General features: G+C 40.8%; 1 protein-coding gene across 12 annotated transcripts in view; it reads right to left on the bottom strand.

The window, feature by feature from the left end:
- Nucleotides 1-16,520, bottom strand: part of TSEN2 (tRNA splicing endonuclease subunit 2) — a 49,722-nt gene that overhangs the window by 11,994 nt on the left and 21,208 nt on the right. For 8 of the 12 annotated variants that reach the window (XM_073352257.1, XM_073352249.1, XM_073352259.1 and 5 more), the window contains 8 exons: nucleotides 8,957-9,512; nucleotides 8,629-8,706; nucleotides 7,997-8,047; nucleotides 7,094-7,232; nucleotides 5,901-5,937; nucleotides 4,780-4,891; nucleotides 1,814-1,903; nucleotides 3-1,443 (listed from right to left, as the gene is read on the bottom strand). In XM_073352257.1, coding sequence (XP_073208358.1) covers nucleotides 1,384-1,443; nucleotides 1,814-1,903; nucleotides 4,780-4,891; nucleotides 5,901-5,937; nucleotides 7,094-7,232; nucleotides 7,997-8,047; nucleotides 8,629-8,706; nucleotides 8,957-9,512 — 1,123 coding nt within the window. In that variant the 3' untranslated portion in view covers nucleotides 3-1,383. Of the gene's footprint in view, nucleotide 1; nucleotides 1,444-1,813; nucleotides 1,904-4,779; nucleotides 4,892-5,900; nucleotides 5,938-7,093; nucleotides 7,233-7,996; nucleotides 8,048-8,628; nucleotides 8,707-8,956; nucleotides 9,513-16,520 lie in introns of those variants that run through there. The other 4 variants (XR_012159867.1, XM_073352251.1, XM_073352250.1 and 1 more) reach the window with 2 other exon arrangements.

The raw sequence follows: 16,520 nt of genomic DNA on the forward strand, positions 1-16,520 counted from the left end.
ACAAACATTAGAATATTTTTCCCCTTTTTTCAATTTTATACATAGCGTAATCTACAATGAAATGGTGCTTTATATTGCTACATTGCTGAAACAGAAGAAGATATGGCTGGATTACACTGTGTTGACTATCCCTTGCTGGCAGATGATTCCTTGAGGACCATTACCAGCTGGCAGAGTTTAGAGCAACTCTTGCTTCTGCTGAGGTCAGGGTAGAACTGGCCAAAGAATCAAGGAGCCCCTTTGCTGTGCTGAATGGAAACAGTGTAGAAAAGAATATGTCACAGTGTGTAAAGCAACATCCACTAAAACCAGTTCAATTGGCTAACCAGGTTATCTTCTATGACTAATGACACCTGCAGTGCTACCAAAGGGGACACTTGATAACTTACCTTCATGACATTTCATATTATGGAATACTTTTAATACCAAATCACAGTGACAAGCATAAAAGTAGCAAGCTGCCCAGCATTCAGAGTTTTATTTATGTTAAATACAGCAATAATTGGAATTTCAGCTGTGCTTTGAGAAATTTCAACCTAAGTCAAAGTTAAACTAGATTTTAGATTACCAACCATACCAATGAACTTGGGTATCATCTCTCTCCCCTTCCCTCTATTTGACGTAATCAGAACTGCTTGCTTTGTGTCATATAGGCCCTATGCTGTTTATATAAGGTACTTATTTGGCTGCCCTATTAAAATAGTATCTGTCTCAGTCTTCACTGTAGTTATCTCCACAACACCTCTTTGGAGTTGGGAAGTGTTATTATTCTCATTTTACTGAGGCACAGTGAGACTATATGACATGCTTAAGATCACACAGGAAGTCTGGGACCTGAATCCTAGTCTCCCAAATCCTAAACTAGTGGGCGATCCTTCCTCTCCCCGGTAACGCTGCTAACAAAGATTTAGTTCAATCAGCAAAGGCTTGTGCTTTCAGAGCAGGGACAGAAGAGTTTATGTAGTGGCTGCGAGGCACCAAATGGCCATTGCATGCAGTCTAGTGACCAGTGTGAAGTCCTAGATGCGTGTGGATTTGTTACATATTATGCTGTTAGCAATCAATGCAGTGCAGTTAGTTTTGCTAGCAACAAGTTTAGAAGTTCTATAGGAATACAAAGGTATGCTGGATTGGGAAGAGATTACTTTAATTTTTTTCACATGGACAAATACAGTTATCCATTTTGTTTTTTCGGTACAACCTTCTCTGACAGTACACACCATACTCCATGTTCAGTACAATTTTAAAAAGCATTCAGACATGCATTCAGAATATTTTAAACAGGAATATGGCTCAACTCAGCCATGTAAAGATTAGATTTTTCTCAACCTAATTTGCTTATAATATTTGCTCCTTTAACACTGGATTTCTTGGTCCATCTTATTATAGTTCATCTTGTTCACTGCGCTCTCGGGAGGAGACCCAACGATTTACAATCAGTTCCTGAAAGAGAAACATGGACTATTATAAGAGCAAAAATTAAAAAAAAAAAGCTTCCCCCCCTCCCTCCTGTCATGCCAATCATAACTCGGTAGCAGCAATTCTTGATGCCCCAACCTACATTTAAAGATTAAACTTTGGGACCAGCTACCTCTGTGCTAGGCCTGCCCTCCAATGAATTTCTACCAACTCTGGGGTGCAACAGAATCTATGATGCTCAACATCATGGTCTTGTGCTCTCCAGAATTTGAAACATGCCAGAGAGAAAACAAAAATTAAAGTGTGCTGCTATGTTAGGGAGCTAGAGTCTTCAACTGCCTCAAAGGATTGCTCAGCTAGCAAAGATGAAGAAATAATTCGGAGCACAACTTACTTGAACTTTAATTCTTTTTAGACAGTCTGGAGATGACATTTCTTTCTCAGTCATATCACACGGTCTAATCAAGTAGCATAACATAAGTTCCTGTCGACAAATACATGAATATTCCTTATGTGAGACAAAATGTACAAGCTTCAATTGATTTTTTGAAACTGGTTTTAAATTAGAATCTCAGGTGTTTAGTTCGAACAACAGATCTCTTAGGCAAATTAAGAGGTATATACACTTGTATAAGATTTGTTAATGGGAACTAGATATACATACTGAGTATATGTATGTATATACTGAGGAGAGAACACACCCATTTGTGTATCTGCCTTGAGGCAGATATTAACACTCATGTGACACCTGGATACCCTAACCTCGCCATGGAGCCGTTGCTGCGAGCGATCTCCAATGGCGCAGATGGCTTCAACCTCCACGGTGAGAGGGTGAGCGTCCTGGCTTACGTGGATGACCTGGTCCTGACCGCGAATGACCCAGAGAACCTCCAATGTATGCTAGATGCCACCAGTTGAGCTGCTGATTGGATGGGGTTCTGCTTCAATGCAAAGAAGTGCACCTCTCTCCACATTGACAGCAGCAAAAGGGACTTGGTGTAGACGACAGGGTTCCAGATCCAGGACGAGCCCGTCATCCCCCTGGCAGAGGGGCAGGCGTACCGGCACCTTGGCACGCCGACGGGTTTCCATGTCTGGCAGACACCCGAGGACACCATCCAGGAGATCTTGCAGGATGCCGCCAAGATTGATGCCTCCCTGCTAGCACTGTGGCAGAAGATAAACGTCCTGAACGCCTTCCTGATCCCCCGCATCTCGTTCGTCCTAAGTGGATCCGCTGTGGCAAAGGTACCCCTCAACAAGGCAGACAGGATCGTCCGGCAGCTGGTGAAGAAGTGGCTGTTCTTTCCCGAGAGAGCCAGGAACAAGCTGGTCTATATCGCTCACAGGCATGGCGGTGCCAATGTCCCCCACATGGGTGACCTGTGTGACATCGCGGTGATCACCCATGCCTTCCGCCTGCTGACGTGTCCTGACGCCATGGTAAGGAACATTGCAGCAAATGCCCTCCATGACACAACAAAGAAGCGGATCAGCAGAGCCCCCTCCAACCAAGACACTGCCAGCTTCCTGAGCGGTCCCTGGATGGCGAATTCGGACGGGACGGTGGCGACATCGCTTCACTGTGGTCCCGTGCTCGCAATGCCACGCGTTGCCTGTGGGAGCGCATCGGCTGCTGCTGGGAGTGGTGCTAGGAGCACCAGGAACTGGGAGTCCTGGTGCCGCAGATCAGGTCCGACGACAACACCATCGTCACCCCGAGCGCCAGGGGCATGCTGGAGAGGACCCTGAAGGCGGCCATCCACTCACTGTACATGGAAACCCTGAAGCGTAAACCGGACCAGGGTAAAGCCTTCGAACTGACCAGCAAATGGGACGCCAGCAACCACTTCCTCGCCGGGGACGGCTTCACCTGTTTCACCGACTGGCGGTTCATCCACCACGCCTGGCTCAGCTGCGTCCCGCTCAATGGAGCCATCCGCCACGGGAACCGAGACAAGCGTTGCAGGAAGTGCGGCTACTCCAACGAGACCCTGCCCCACATCCTGTGCAGCTGCAAACCCCACTCCAGAGCCTGGCAGCTGCGCCACAACGCCATCCGGAACTGCTTAGTGAAAGCCATCGCACCGCACCTGAGGGAGGTCGCCGTGAACTGCGCCATCCCCGGTACGGACAGCCAGTTGCAACCTGACGTGGTAGTCACCGACGAGGCCCAGAAAAAGATCATCCTCGTCGACATCACGGTCTCCTTCGAGAACAGGACCCCGGCCTTCTGCGAATCCCGAGCTCATAAGCTGGAAAAATATGCCCCCCTGGCCAACACCCTGAGAGCGAAGGGCTACGAGGTGCAGATGGATGCCCTGATCGTTGGAGCCCTGGGCGCTTGGGACCCCTGCAACAAGCGTGTGCTGTGGACCTGTGGGATTGGTCGACGCTACGCACGGCTCATGCGGCGCCTCATGGTCTCGGACACCATCCAATGGTCCAGGGACATCTACATCGAACACATCACTGGCCACCGACAGTACCAGGAGGTGTGAGTCGGTACGACATCGTGCATCAACTATGGGAAAGGGACTGAGAGACTTTTTCCATTGGACCATATGAACTGGAACCATAAACTCATTGAACATTAAATCCCACACCAAATGAGGGTAGATCCATTCTCATCATCGTATCCACTCATTATATTCCACACCTGAACATAGCCATTATATGGACAACATACCCGCATAGCTCAATGCCTGTACTTTGACCCGTTAAACTTTTACCCCCAATCGGGGAGATTGTAGATTATGTATTCCTTATGCCACCCGCTCCTAAACCGAATTTCGCACCCCTTGATAATCTGCACCTTATTCCCTGATAACCAGAAACTTCTATGCTTAAACTCTGTACCATTTTCTTTTTACTTCAACATTATCTTAATAAAATTATCTATATAGACAGGTCATACAGAACTGGTAACCTTTTAGAAGTTTGCATGTCCAAAATACTTTCCTATTTGGGCAGGTGAGTGGAGGTGGAAGGAAGTTTGTAAGTGCTGAGTTGGAAAGGAATGTCACTCCAGGACTTCCCCATTCTGCACCCCTTTGTTTCCCCCCCATAACTTTCAAAGAGCCTGCACAGATGTGACCCTCCTGCTCCAACCAAGGAAACCTGCATATGGATCCCTTAGAACCCATCAACATTGCTACAAATACTGGCCAGGAAAGGATGTATTCAAACACCACTACACAGTGTGCTGCCCCCCAACATAAATATGAAGCAATCATGCTCAGAACCCAAATTCTGATCCAAGTCCAGTATTGCTTTTCCACAAAAAATCTTCAAGCTAAACTATTATATTTACCAGTTAAAACTATTTCTAGATGCAGAATCAATATCTTATGCTGTTACCTTAGAAACATTCATTGTTGTTCTGTTCAAGCCAGACAAAGACATCCAATTGAGCGGTCTGCGCAGTGACCCTACAAAGTTATCATTAACCAGTTCAGCAATGACCGAGTAACTGGAAAATAAACCCAAAGAATAGTTTGCAAAGAGAAAATTATGGTCACTTAAAAATCCTGTAATTTAAAAACTTCAGCCTGAGAATATTTGGCTATTGTGACTGTCATAGCCAAACAACAAACCTGTAGGCTGCAGACAAGCCATAAGACCTGCATCAGTTTCTACTAGACAAGGAGGAAGTGGTGAATGCAGTACTTAATTTGTGCCAGGCCTTGCCAGGGCTGAGCCTGGCACCTCTAGGCTTGGAGCTTCATAGCACTGGCACCTCTGGGCTTGCCACGTCAGTTATGAAAGTAAAAAATTTGCTTGTGCCCTGGCACCTAATTGCTTGAGCCCCGTTACCTCTTTCATTACAAATTAAGCACTGATGGAGAAGGTAAATGGTGGATGCAGTGAATGATAGTTCCTCTCCCCACTGCTCCTACCTCACCCCACCATCCTGCTACTCTTCTTTCAACAGTGTTCTCTTGAGAGCGGCCATCTTTCATTCACACCCCATAACTAAATTTGATTGGCAGAGGAATGGAGATTACTTATGACTTATGGGCTTTTTTCCTAGGTTACCCCCAAAATTACCTAAATCATCCATAATACAAAAGAGACAGTATTACAAAAATCAGATTATTTCTCTGATTCCAATCAGCACATATGACATCTAGAAAGGTCCAGGGAGGCATTCTGAGGTCTTCAATTATATTCTTAAATATCTGTATATGAACTTACTCTCAAACTTTGTTTTGTGCTTCTAGTAAAATGACATGTTGATTCAAAATATTTGTTTATCATGCATGGTTAACCTTTCTGGTTAGAAAAATTTGTTTTGGATGTAGAAGGTACAAGGCAGGAAAATCATACTTTTAATTAGGAGAAATATATCCCAGTAAAAAGGGGGTGGGGGAAAGAGAGAAAATTGTATTCATTCATTTGAAACAAAAATAGAAGTTAAATCACACTAGTCAAATGCAGAGTAAATGTTTTATAGTCAGAATATAAAGTGAATGCCAAACCTTGCATGGTAAAAGGGGGGACCTTTTCGATATAGCACTGCAACAACAAAGAAATACCATATTAGCCAGAGAAACATGAATTCCCAATTTTGGATCTCAGTATCAGAGATCAGAATCCTTATAAGTAACTAACAATCATACTCATTACATAAACTATTGCAGAATCAGAGGAGCAAGGCTGAACCCTTCAACAAGCTCCAGCTGATCCTATGTAATTGCATGGCACATGTCAAAAGCCGGTGCTGTATAAAGTGGACAGGAAACAAAATTCACACCAGAAAGTAAACTGCCGAAGAACAAGCTCAAATAAACTCCTGTAGGCAACCAATATCATCAACATTTCACCTATTAGAATGGTTATTTTAGTGGACAGTGAAGAAATTGCATTCAGGCACAACTTCTATACCATAAGGATTGTGTGTTAACTCCCAGTGCGCACACAAAAACGTTCCTTGAGAGTCTTATAGTAGTTTCATCTGAATGAAAAGAAGCATTCTGCTATGTTATACAGACATGCTTTTCTTCATGGTTTGCCATCATTTTACAATTTTCTATTAGAGGATAAAATTATACTATCACTCATTTCAATCTACAAAACTAATCAAGAAATTATTACTTAACAATTCTTAAGCTATTTACTACAGAAGTATGGACACTACTGAATATGTCCATTTGGGAAGAAATCTTAACAAAACAAAAATAAGTGATTTGAACAACAACTTCACTTTATGCTCTAATCCAACTCCCACTGAATTTGGTGGAAAGATTTTCATAGAATTCAACACAAATTGGATCAAGCTGTGAGAACAGAGAAAGCACACTACTCCAAACACTCATTAACTCCACTTGGGCTTCTCTGCAGAGCGGGTGGATTGGTTCATGAGATGAATTGGTTCATGAGGTGTGCAGTTCCACAGCTAATATCAAGCCAACAGGCCAAAGTTACAGGCCCTCCATGTCACTTACAGCCTGTTTTGGTACCAATGAATCCACACAGGAGCAAACCATAGCCTCTGCCTGCATTAATGCCTTATCTGCTAGCCTATAGCCTAACCAGCGTGGAGAGTCATCTTCCTCACAGGAGCTGTGGAGATCTGCTCTGCTTGTACAGTCCCAATGTCAAGTTTAAGTGGTGCACTGGCCATTAAAGATTTAGTTGAAAGCTATTCCATTTTTGAAAGGAAACTACTCACAGAGATCGGTTCCATACTTCAGTCCTACTTTGGGGACCCATCCCTTACTTCGGAAGTAGTGATATGCCATGTACGTAGTTCTAAAATTAGGTTGCACTTCACTAAAAACTTCCCATAGCTTCAAAATAGTTAAAGGTTCCTAAAAATCATAACCAAAGGCATTAGTATTATTACACTAAGATTACAACCTACTGCTCTTACTTACAGGGAAATACCCAGGAAAGGTTTCACATAAAACAGTGTCTTTAGTAGAATATTCCATTCAAGTACCAAATATCCTAATCCCAATGCAAAAAGACTACACTTGAGATACTAGCACTATGGGAGTCCATTGTCTGCAACAGACGTCTGCTTCAATAGGGGTTTACCAATCAATACCAAACCACAAACACCACCACCAACCACCTTTGAGTTAGCAGAATTCTGCTAGGTCTCATGTTAGTAGCTCAGGACTCGAGAGCGAGAACCCTACACCGATGATATACATAAAGAAAAATAAAAGCTATTGTTTGTTATGAAAGACAGTGGTTACAATTCAAACTGAAAACTTTTTCATGAAAGGAAGGGCATTCCTCTACATACTTCTTCCCACATCCCCCTTTTCTCTTGTATTTCTCCCACCTACTCAACACACAACCTTTCTTCTACAGAAGGTATCTTTTTATCTGTACTTTGTTGCTAAATAAAAAGCATTGCACAAATATTCTTATATCTACACAAATAGAAACACAACTAAGGAGAAAATTTCCAAACCCCTGTAGTTGGTAGTTGCTGCCTTTGAGATTAGCAGCATGTGATTCTGTCATAGTAGTTGGAAGTTTGAGACAGTGATCTAGATCCAAGTCAATAGTATTTTGCATCTTTCAGAGCAAAAGTCGCAGATAACCAAATGTAACATCTTACCTCATTATAATAAATACTCAAACATCCTAGAGCATAGACCAAGAAAAATGCCTAAAAACATAAAAAGAGTAAGTTAAAATACACTGTCTGTATCACATGGAGACCTGTAGTTATAAGATTTACATGTTACAACAAACTCTAGAATTATCGCATAAAAGAAGTTTGAAAGCCACCAAAAGAGAGGCATTCCCAGAGAATCACCTTTGAAGTATGTCATTGTGACTTTAAAGATAAACCAGCATTATCGGAATTTTACTCACAGGAGAACAGCATATGCAAACACTGTATTCTAATTAAAGCAGTGTTTATAGATATTTTTGGAAGAAAGAGTAGATACAGGATTTATGTGAAAATTATAGGTCCATTCCTGCAGCCCTTACTCATGTGACTAGCCTCTCTGAGGTAAATGGAATTATTCATATGTGTAAAGTCTACAGAATTGGACCCTTCAATGTCTTTCACTATTTCCATGTAATCTACAGATCATTAAAATTATTAGTTTACCAAAAACAGTGCAAACATTTTGGATTTTAAAAATCAGATCATTCTTTAAGAAAGAGGTATTTATTGAACAGATCAGTGCTTTGTTCTGATGTTAGAAGAAAAAGAAGTTTCACAATATTTAAACATACCTCCTCCAGACTGAGTTGCAAATATTCAAAAATCCTAAATGGATTTCTTCTGCATACTAATTTTTCCCTTTTGATTAACTAAAAGAAAAGGTATAAAAATAAAGTTATAAAGAAGCAACCAAAAAAAAGGAAATGTGTGTTGCATTCAAATGACATTTTTCAAACATCTTAGATTCCACCTTAACTTTTCATTAAACATTTATTAGTGATTGATCTACTATATAGATGAACATTCAAATTGACAATACTGAACTGTGAAAAGAACACACTATATTTAGTAAAATTAAATAAATTACCCATGAAAAAAAGAAAAACTTGCTTGGCTTACATTTGATTCATCATTTGCTGCTTCATCTTCATGACACAATTTGCTTTCTTCTTCCTGTACCAATACATACTCATAAGCATATTCTTTCCCTTTGGCGAAGTCATGAAATACTTGGTTAATATAGTCTTTGGCCTTGCAGCCACAGTGCACAATAAAATCATCATGTTTTTGGCAATGTACTTCAACTATAGCTTTAGTATTCAATGTATACAGTTCCTCAGAGCCATAGTTGGCTGATGGATCATCGTAAGCTGAATCACCTTCCAAACAAGCTTTCTTGCAGTCTACACTCGTGTTATGACATTTAACATTTGATGCTGCTGAATCGCCATTATTTATGGCAGAATCTCTTGAAAGTTTCATTCCATCTTCTACATTTTCCATTTCTGCAGCCATTCTGCAGTAAGAGTCATCATTTTGTGCAACTTCTCCTTCCCCTTTCATAAAAGGCAGATCAAATGGCTTAGTATAATTTTCAAGAATTTTGTTAACGGAGCAGTCATCAAGTCCTTGTTCTTGCATTAGGCTTTTAGCCCACTCTAGATGACACTGGTACCTGGATAATGGAAAAACAAGAAGTGGAAGATTCTAAGGCAGAGTATTGTTCAACTAATACATGAAAACTAGGGCTGACAAGCGATTAAAACCATTAATCACAATTAATCCCATAATTAAAAAATTATCATGCTTAATCACTTGGTTAAACAATAATAGAATACCATTTAAATATTTGTGGATGTTTTCTACATTTTCAAATATATTGATTTCAATTACAACACAGAATACCAAGTATACAGTGTTCACTTAATATTTGTAATCAAAAATAAATATATGCACTATAAAAAAATTGTATTTTTCAGTTCAACTCATACAAGTACTGTCGTGCAATCATGAAAATTGAACTTACAAATGTAGAATTACGTACCAAAAAATAACTGCATTCAAAAATAAAACAATGTAAAACTTTAGAGCCTACAAGTCCACTCAGTCCTACTTCTTGTTCAGCCAATTGCTCAGACAAACAAGTTTGGTTACAATGTGCAGGAGATAATGCTGCCGCCTTCTTGTTTACAGTGTCACCTGAAAATGAGAACAGGCGTTCACATGGCACTATTGTAGCCGGATGTGACTGTGCACCCCATAAGGCTTTATGGAAATATGCTTATGAATGTATATATATGACATAACTGGAATATGTTTTATGCTACATATGCCATGTAACATATCTTTGTAAAAGTTATGATCTACTGAATCTATTCATCCTATTTGTATGCATGTATCATTTTTGTATTTGAAGTTATGAATATTGGCTGTGTACTTGCTTGATTTTTAAGTAGCCTTTGTAAAGCACTTGGTCAGCTTCTTGAGAAAGGAATGTGAAAATTAAGTGCCCAATCAAGAAACACTTAAACAATGGAACTTGGAAGGCTCCAATCCACATAAGAAGTCTTCCTGGAGACAGTCAAGATAGCATGTGGGCAACAGCTGCTGCCTGTAAAAACTGAGTCATGCATTGACATGTGGTTTGCCCATGTGACTCCAACACTCTATCTTGGAGCTGGACTTTGCATAGGAGAGAGGAGGGGGTCTCCACCCACAAGAGAAAGTCTATTTAAGCCCATGGGAGACCCCTCCATTTTGTCTTCAGCTGGCTCACGAGATATCCTCTCCACCCCCAAGGATACCTGAAAGAAACGGGAACAAAGGACAGTAAATACAGGGGATGTGAGTGATTGCTGGACCCAAACTAGAAGGAGACTAGTCTGTAAAAGGAAGCTTACTGGAACACCTCTGAGGGTGAGGTTTTATCTGTATTCAGTTTTCTTACTGTATTAGACATAGAACATGCAAGTCTATTTTATTTTGCTTGGTAATTCACTTTGTTCTGTCTGTTACTACTTGGAACCACTTAAATCCTACTTTCTGTATTTAATAAAAATCACTTTTTACTTATTTAACCCAGAGTATGTATTAATACCTGGGGGGGGGTGGGAGAGGGGGAAAAACAGCTGTGCATCTCTCTATCAGTGTTATAGAGGGCGAATAATTTATGAGTTTACCCTGTATAAGCTTTATACAGGGTGAAACGGATTTATTTGGGGTTTGGACCCCACTGGGAGTTGGGCATCTGAGCGTTACAGGAACACTTCTTAAGCTGCTTTCAGTTTAAGCCTACAGCTATTAGGGGACGTGGTTCAGGTCTGGGTTTGCAGCAGGCTAGCGGATCTGGCTCAAACCAGGCATGGCACTGAAGTCCCAACCTGCCAGGGCAATAAAGCAGAGGCAGAAGTAGTCTTGGCATATCAGTTGCTAGCCCCCAGGAGGTTTCTGTGATCCAACCCATCACACCGGAGTCGCAAGATATTTACGTGCCAGATGTGCTAAAGACTAATATATCCCTTCATGCGTCAATCACCATTCCACAGGACACACATCCATGCTGATGGGTTCTGTTCGATAACTATCCAAAGCAGAGCGGACTAACGTTCATTTTCCATCATCTGAGTCAGATGCCACCAGCAGAAGGTTGATTTTCTTTTTTGGTGGTTTGGGTTCTGTAGTTTCCACATTGGAGTGTTGCTCTTTTAAGACTTCTGAAGGGATGCTCCACACCTCGTCCCTCTCAGATTTTGGACAGCACTTCAGATTCTTAAACCTTGGGTCGAGTGCTGTAGCTATTTTTAGAAATCTCAGATTGGTACCTTCTTTGTGTTTTGTCAAATCTGCAGTGAACGTGTTCTTAAAACAAAGATGTCCTGGGTCATCATCCAAGACTGCTAGAACATGAAATATATGGCAGAATGCAGGTAGAACAGAACAGGAGACATACAATTCTCTCCCAAGGAGTTCAGTCACAAATTTAATTAACACATTTAACGAGCATCATCAGCATGGAAGCATGTCCTCTGGAATGGTGGCCGAAGCATGAAGGGGCATATGAATGTTTAGCATATCTGGCACGAAAATACCTTGCAACGCTAGATACAAAAGTGCCACGCGAACGCCTGTTCTCACTTTCAGGTGACATTGTAAATAAGGAGGTGGCAGCAGTATCACCCATAAATGTAAACAAACTTGTTTGTCTTAACGATTGGCTGAACAAGAAGTAGGACTGAATAGACTTTAGGCTCTAAAGTTTTACATTGTTACATAACTGCACTCAAAAAAACAAAACAAAACAAAAGAATCTACATTTCTAAGTTACACTTTCACGATAAAGAGATTGCACTTCAGTACTTGTATGAGGTGAATTGAAAAATACTCTCGTTTATCATTTTACAGTGCAAATATTTGTAATAAAAATAATAATATAAAGTGAGCACTGTACACTTGGTATTCTGTGTTGTAATAGAAATAAATATATTTGGAAATGTAGAAAAAAAATATCCACAAATATTTAATACATTTCAATTGGTATTCTATTGTTTAACAGTGTGATTAATCGCAATTAATTTTTTTTTAGTTAATCGCATGAGTTAACTGCGATCAACAGCTCTAATTAAAATCAACAATACAATATAGAAATGAATGTTAATGCTTCCATAATTCATTTTTTAATTTAAAATATGTTTTATATATCAACTGAGGGATGTTTTTTAAACTGATCCAACACACTAGTTAAAACAGAGAGTAACCAATTTATAAGACTCTTTGGTATTCTATAGTGCTGCGATACTGTAGAAAAAAACAAACAACTCAAGATCGCCATAACATTAAGTTTTCTACATATTTAAAAAATAATTACAGATTTACCTGTAGCTACATGCTGGGATCCCAAAGAGAATGTTATAGTGAGGATTGAGTGAATAACAGATTGAACTTCTTAACAAGCAGCTGAATAACACAAACTTATCTAAACATGAAGCCTACAAAAAAAATTAGACTAACTAAGATTTAAAAGGTGAATTAGTTCAAATTCTGGATTTATTTAAAGGAAAAGACTAAACAGTATTTCAAGCTCAGTGGGTTCAAATCCACTAAAAGTTAATGAAACAGGCTGACTCTGGCACAAGATTTACGGACAAATCCTCAGCTGGTGTAAACCAGTGGAGGTCCACTTACTTTAATGGAGCCAAGCTGATTTACATCAGCTGAGGATCCGGAACAAAGGAAGTCTGAAGAGCAGGCACTTCCTAATGGCTGCTATATGAAAGCTAACTATGCTATAAAGCTTAAAGGCCCAATTCTGCAGTACTCACTCAACCAAATATTAAAGGAAGTATTGCCTGTGAAAGGACTTCAGGATCAGGCTTTATGATTATCAACTACTGCCGTGAAGACTTTATATAAACAGTTTTCATATGTTATACCAGAAGCTAAAAGTAGAAATTAAGGATACTGATTTAAACAGCCAGCAATAGAACACTGAAGACCAATGTCAAAATATGTCCAGAACTAGTTCTCAGCTACAAACAGAGGCTCCAGACCTTTGCAGAATTTCAGTTTCAAATCAATAACATCAGTATCTGAGGGTGCTGTGCTTTGGATATATTTAGACACAACTAATTCAGAAATGCCCTTGGAAAGGTCATTCCAAAGTAAATTAAGGGATACTATTGTAAATAGTTTATAGTTGAAGAAGAGCGGTCTTGTAAATGTGATTTGAACAGGCCATCAACAATAATATGATAAAGATCTGAAATGGTCTTTCCAAATTAAAAAAAAAAAAACACAACAACTTTGTTTTACTCCTTTTTGCAGCTCTAAGGAGATGGGAACACAAGGAAGATCATCAAGGTATTTAACTCATTTAGGAAATGTTTTTCACTCTATACATTTATATCTCCTAGGACTGTGGCATACCTCAGATTTCAAACTGTAAAATCACAGGCATTTGGTAATTCTAAGGTACTTTAAGAAGGTCTACTAAATAGCAAGTCTTAAAGTGCAAGTGGCAAAAAAAACTGGACATGTTCTCTTTGCTCCTTTATGATGTATAAAGAAGATCTGAAAGCCTCCCTGTTCCACTCCCATGCCCCCAAAATAAAAAATTTCTGCTTTCTTTCTTACATTAGATACTCAGGTTTTGTCTATCATGGAAGACACTACCACAAATGGAAAACTGGTAGGATTATGACATCTGTCATAAATATAAAGGGAAGGGTAAACCCCTTTGAAATCCCTCCTGGCCAGGGGAAAGCTCCTCTCACCTGTAAAGGGTTAAGAAGCTAAAGGTAACCTCACTGGCACCTGACCAAAATGACCAATGAGGAGACAAGATACTTTCAAAAGCTGGGAGGAGGGAGAGAAACAAAGGGTCTGTGGGTCTGTCTATATTCTGTCTTGGCCGGGGATAGACCAGGAATGGAGTCTTAGAACTTTTAGTAAGTAATCTAGCTAGGTACGTGTTAGATTATGATTTCTTTAAATGGCTGAGAAAAGAACTGTGCTGAATAGAATAACTATTTCTGTCTGTGTATCTTTTTTGTAACTTAAGGTTTTGCCTAGAGGGGTTCTCTATGTTTTGAATCTAATTACCCTGTAAGGTATCTACCATCCTGATTTTACAGGGGGGATTTCTTTATTTCTATTTACCTCTATTTTTATTAAAAGTCTTCTTGTAAGAAAACTGAATGCTTTTTCATTGTTCTCAGATCCAAGGGTTTGGGTCTGTGGTCACCTATGCAAATTGGTGAGGCTTTTTACCAAACCTTGTCCAGGAAGTGGGGTGCAAGGTTTTGGGAAGTATTTTGGGGGGAAAGACGCGTCCAAACAGCTCTTCCCCAGTAACCAGTATTAGTTTGGTGGTGGTAGCGGCCAATCCAAGGACAAAGGGTGGAATATTTTGTACCTTGGGGAAGTTTTGACCTAAGCTGCTAAAGATAAGCTTAGGAGGTTTTTCATGCAGGTCCCCACATCTGTACCCTAGAGTTCAGAGTGGGGGAGGAACCTTGACATGGTGGCATAGTGGTGGGATTAACCTGAAATAATTTTGAGATCCAGTTGAGATTTTTTGAACTAGAAATACAGATTTTAAAAAGGAAATTTTTTTTCCTTTGGAGCTGCTGGAAAAACCAGCTTGTTTTCTCTCTGCTTTGGAGCCAGAGGTGAGACAAAAGGGGATTATCTTTGTGAATTGCAGGTTTTCTTTGCCTGGAGGCAGGGTACTTAACTCCTGCAGGGAAATTCACAGTCTTCCGATCCAGAGGTTCCCCCCCCCAAAAGTAGATAGGGAGCGGGGTGTTCTACCCATTTGCCTGGAGACAAAAGTGGCAGGGTTTTTTTTTTTAGGATTTTGATTTTTTTGTTTTACAAGGAGCACAGGTTTGAAAAGGAAATTTTTTTTCTTCCGTTGGGCTGCTGGTAAGCAGGTTTCCAAGTAGTTGGAGGTTTTTTGCTTTGATTTGGGCCCAGAGCAGAGACAAGGGAATTGTCTTTTTCTGTAGGATGACAATCACTATCAGACAATAGGTATTCTATTCCAGCACAGCAAAATTTTACAGACAAGTTTTGTTTATTTCTAAACCTTGGGTGTAAAGTTAGTTAAAACAGAGAGGTTAGAATGACAAAATCCACGGCTCGACACAAGCTGGAATTAGCCAGATTTCAGGCTGCGGAAAGACAAAGGGAACATGAATGACAGATAGAACTCATGCAGCTGAAGGAGGAACAAAAAAGGGAGGCAGCGAGAGAGGCAGAACACCACCAAGCGGCTGCTCACAGGAGAGCTATGGAAGCAAGGGACAAAGAACTGGAGGAGAAGGAAAAAGAGAGGAAGTATGTGGGAGGAGATGGAGAAGATAAAGGCTCAGCAGAATATCCCAACAAACCCTAGTAATCCTTCTCCAAGTACCACTTCCCATCCCAGAAAGTTCCCCACCTACAAAGCAGGCGATGATACTGAGGCCTTCCTAGAAAACTTTGAAAGGTTGGGTACAACATCTCTACTGACCAATACATGGTAGAGCTGAGGCCGCAGCTCAGTGGACCATTAGCTGAGGTGGCAGCTGAAATGCCTAAAGAACACATGAACAAGTATGAACTGTTTAAATCCAAGGCGAGAGTCAGAATGGGGATAACACCCGAGCAGTCTCATCGGAGGTTCAGAGCCCTAAGGTGGAAACCAGACATGTCATTTACTGACATGCCTACCACATTGTGAAACATTGGGATGCCTGGATATCAGGAGCAAGTGTTGAATCTCCAGTAAATTTGCCCTTCCTAATGCAAATGGAACAATTCTTAGAGGGTGTTCCTGAGGAAATAGAAAGATACATCCTAGATGGGAAACCCAAAATTGTAATCGAGGCAGGAGAGATTGGAGCCAGATGGGTGGAGGTGGCAGAGAAGAAGAAAACTGGTCACAGTTGGAGCAGAGACCAGAATGGACAACCCCAGACCACACCCTATTACTGGGGGCCACCCACGGCCCCACCTACCTCCCAAAGAACCCTCCAGACCCCTTATAGTCCCACCACCCCATTCTCCAGCAACCCACCTCGCCCCAGTGACCCGTCAGCTGGACGATGTTTTAAATGTAACAAGCTGGGGCATGTAAAGGCCAACTGCCCCAAGAACCCCAACAGATTACAGTTCATTGCACCGGAATCACACCAGAGGTCTG

The sequence above is a fragment of the Lepidochelys kempii genome, chromosome 7 (genome assembly GCF_965140265.1).
Source record: "Lepidochelys kempii isolate rLepKem1 chromosome 7, rLepKem1.hap2, whole genome shotgun sequence".
NCBI classification, from domain to species: domain Eukaryota; kingdom Metazoa; phylum Chordata; order Testudines; family Cheloniidae; genus Lepidochelys; species Lepidochelys kempii.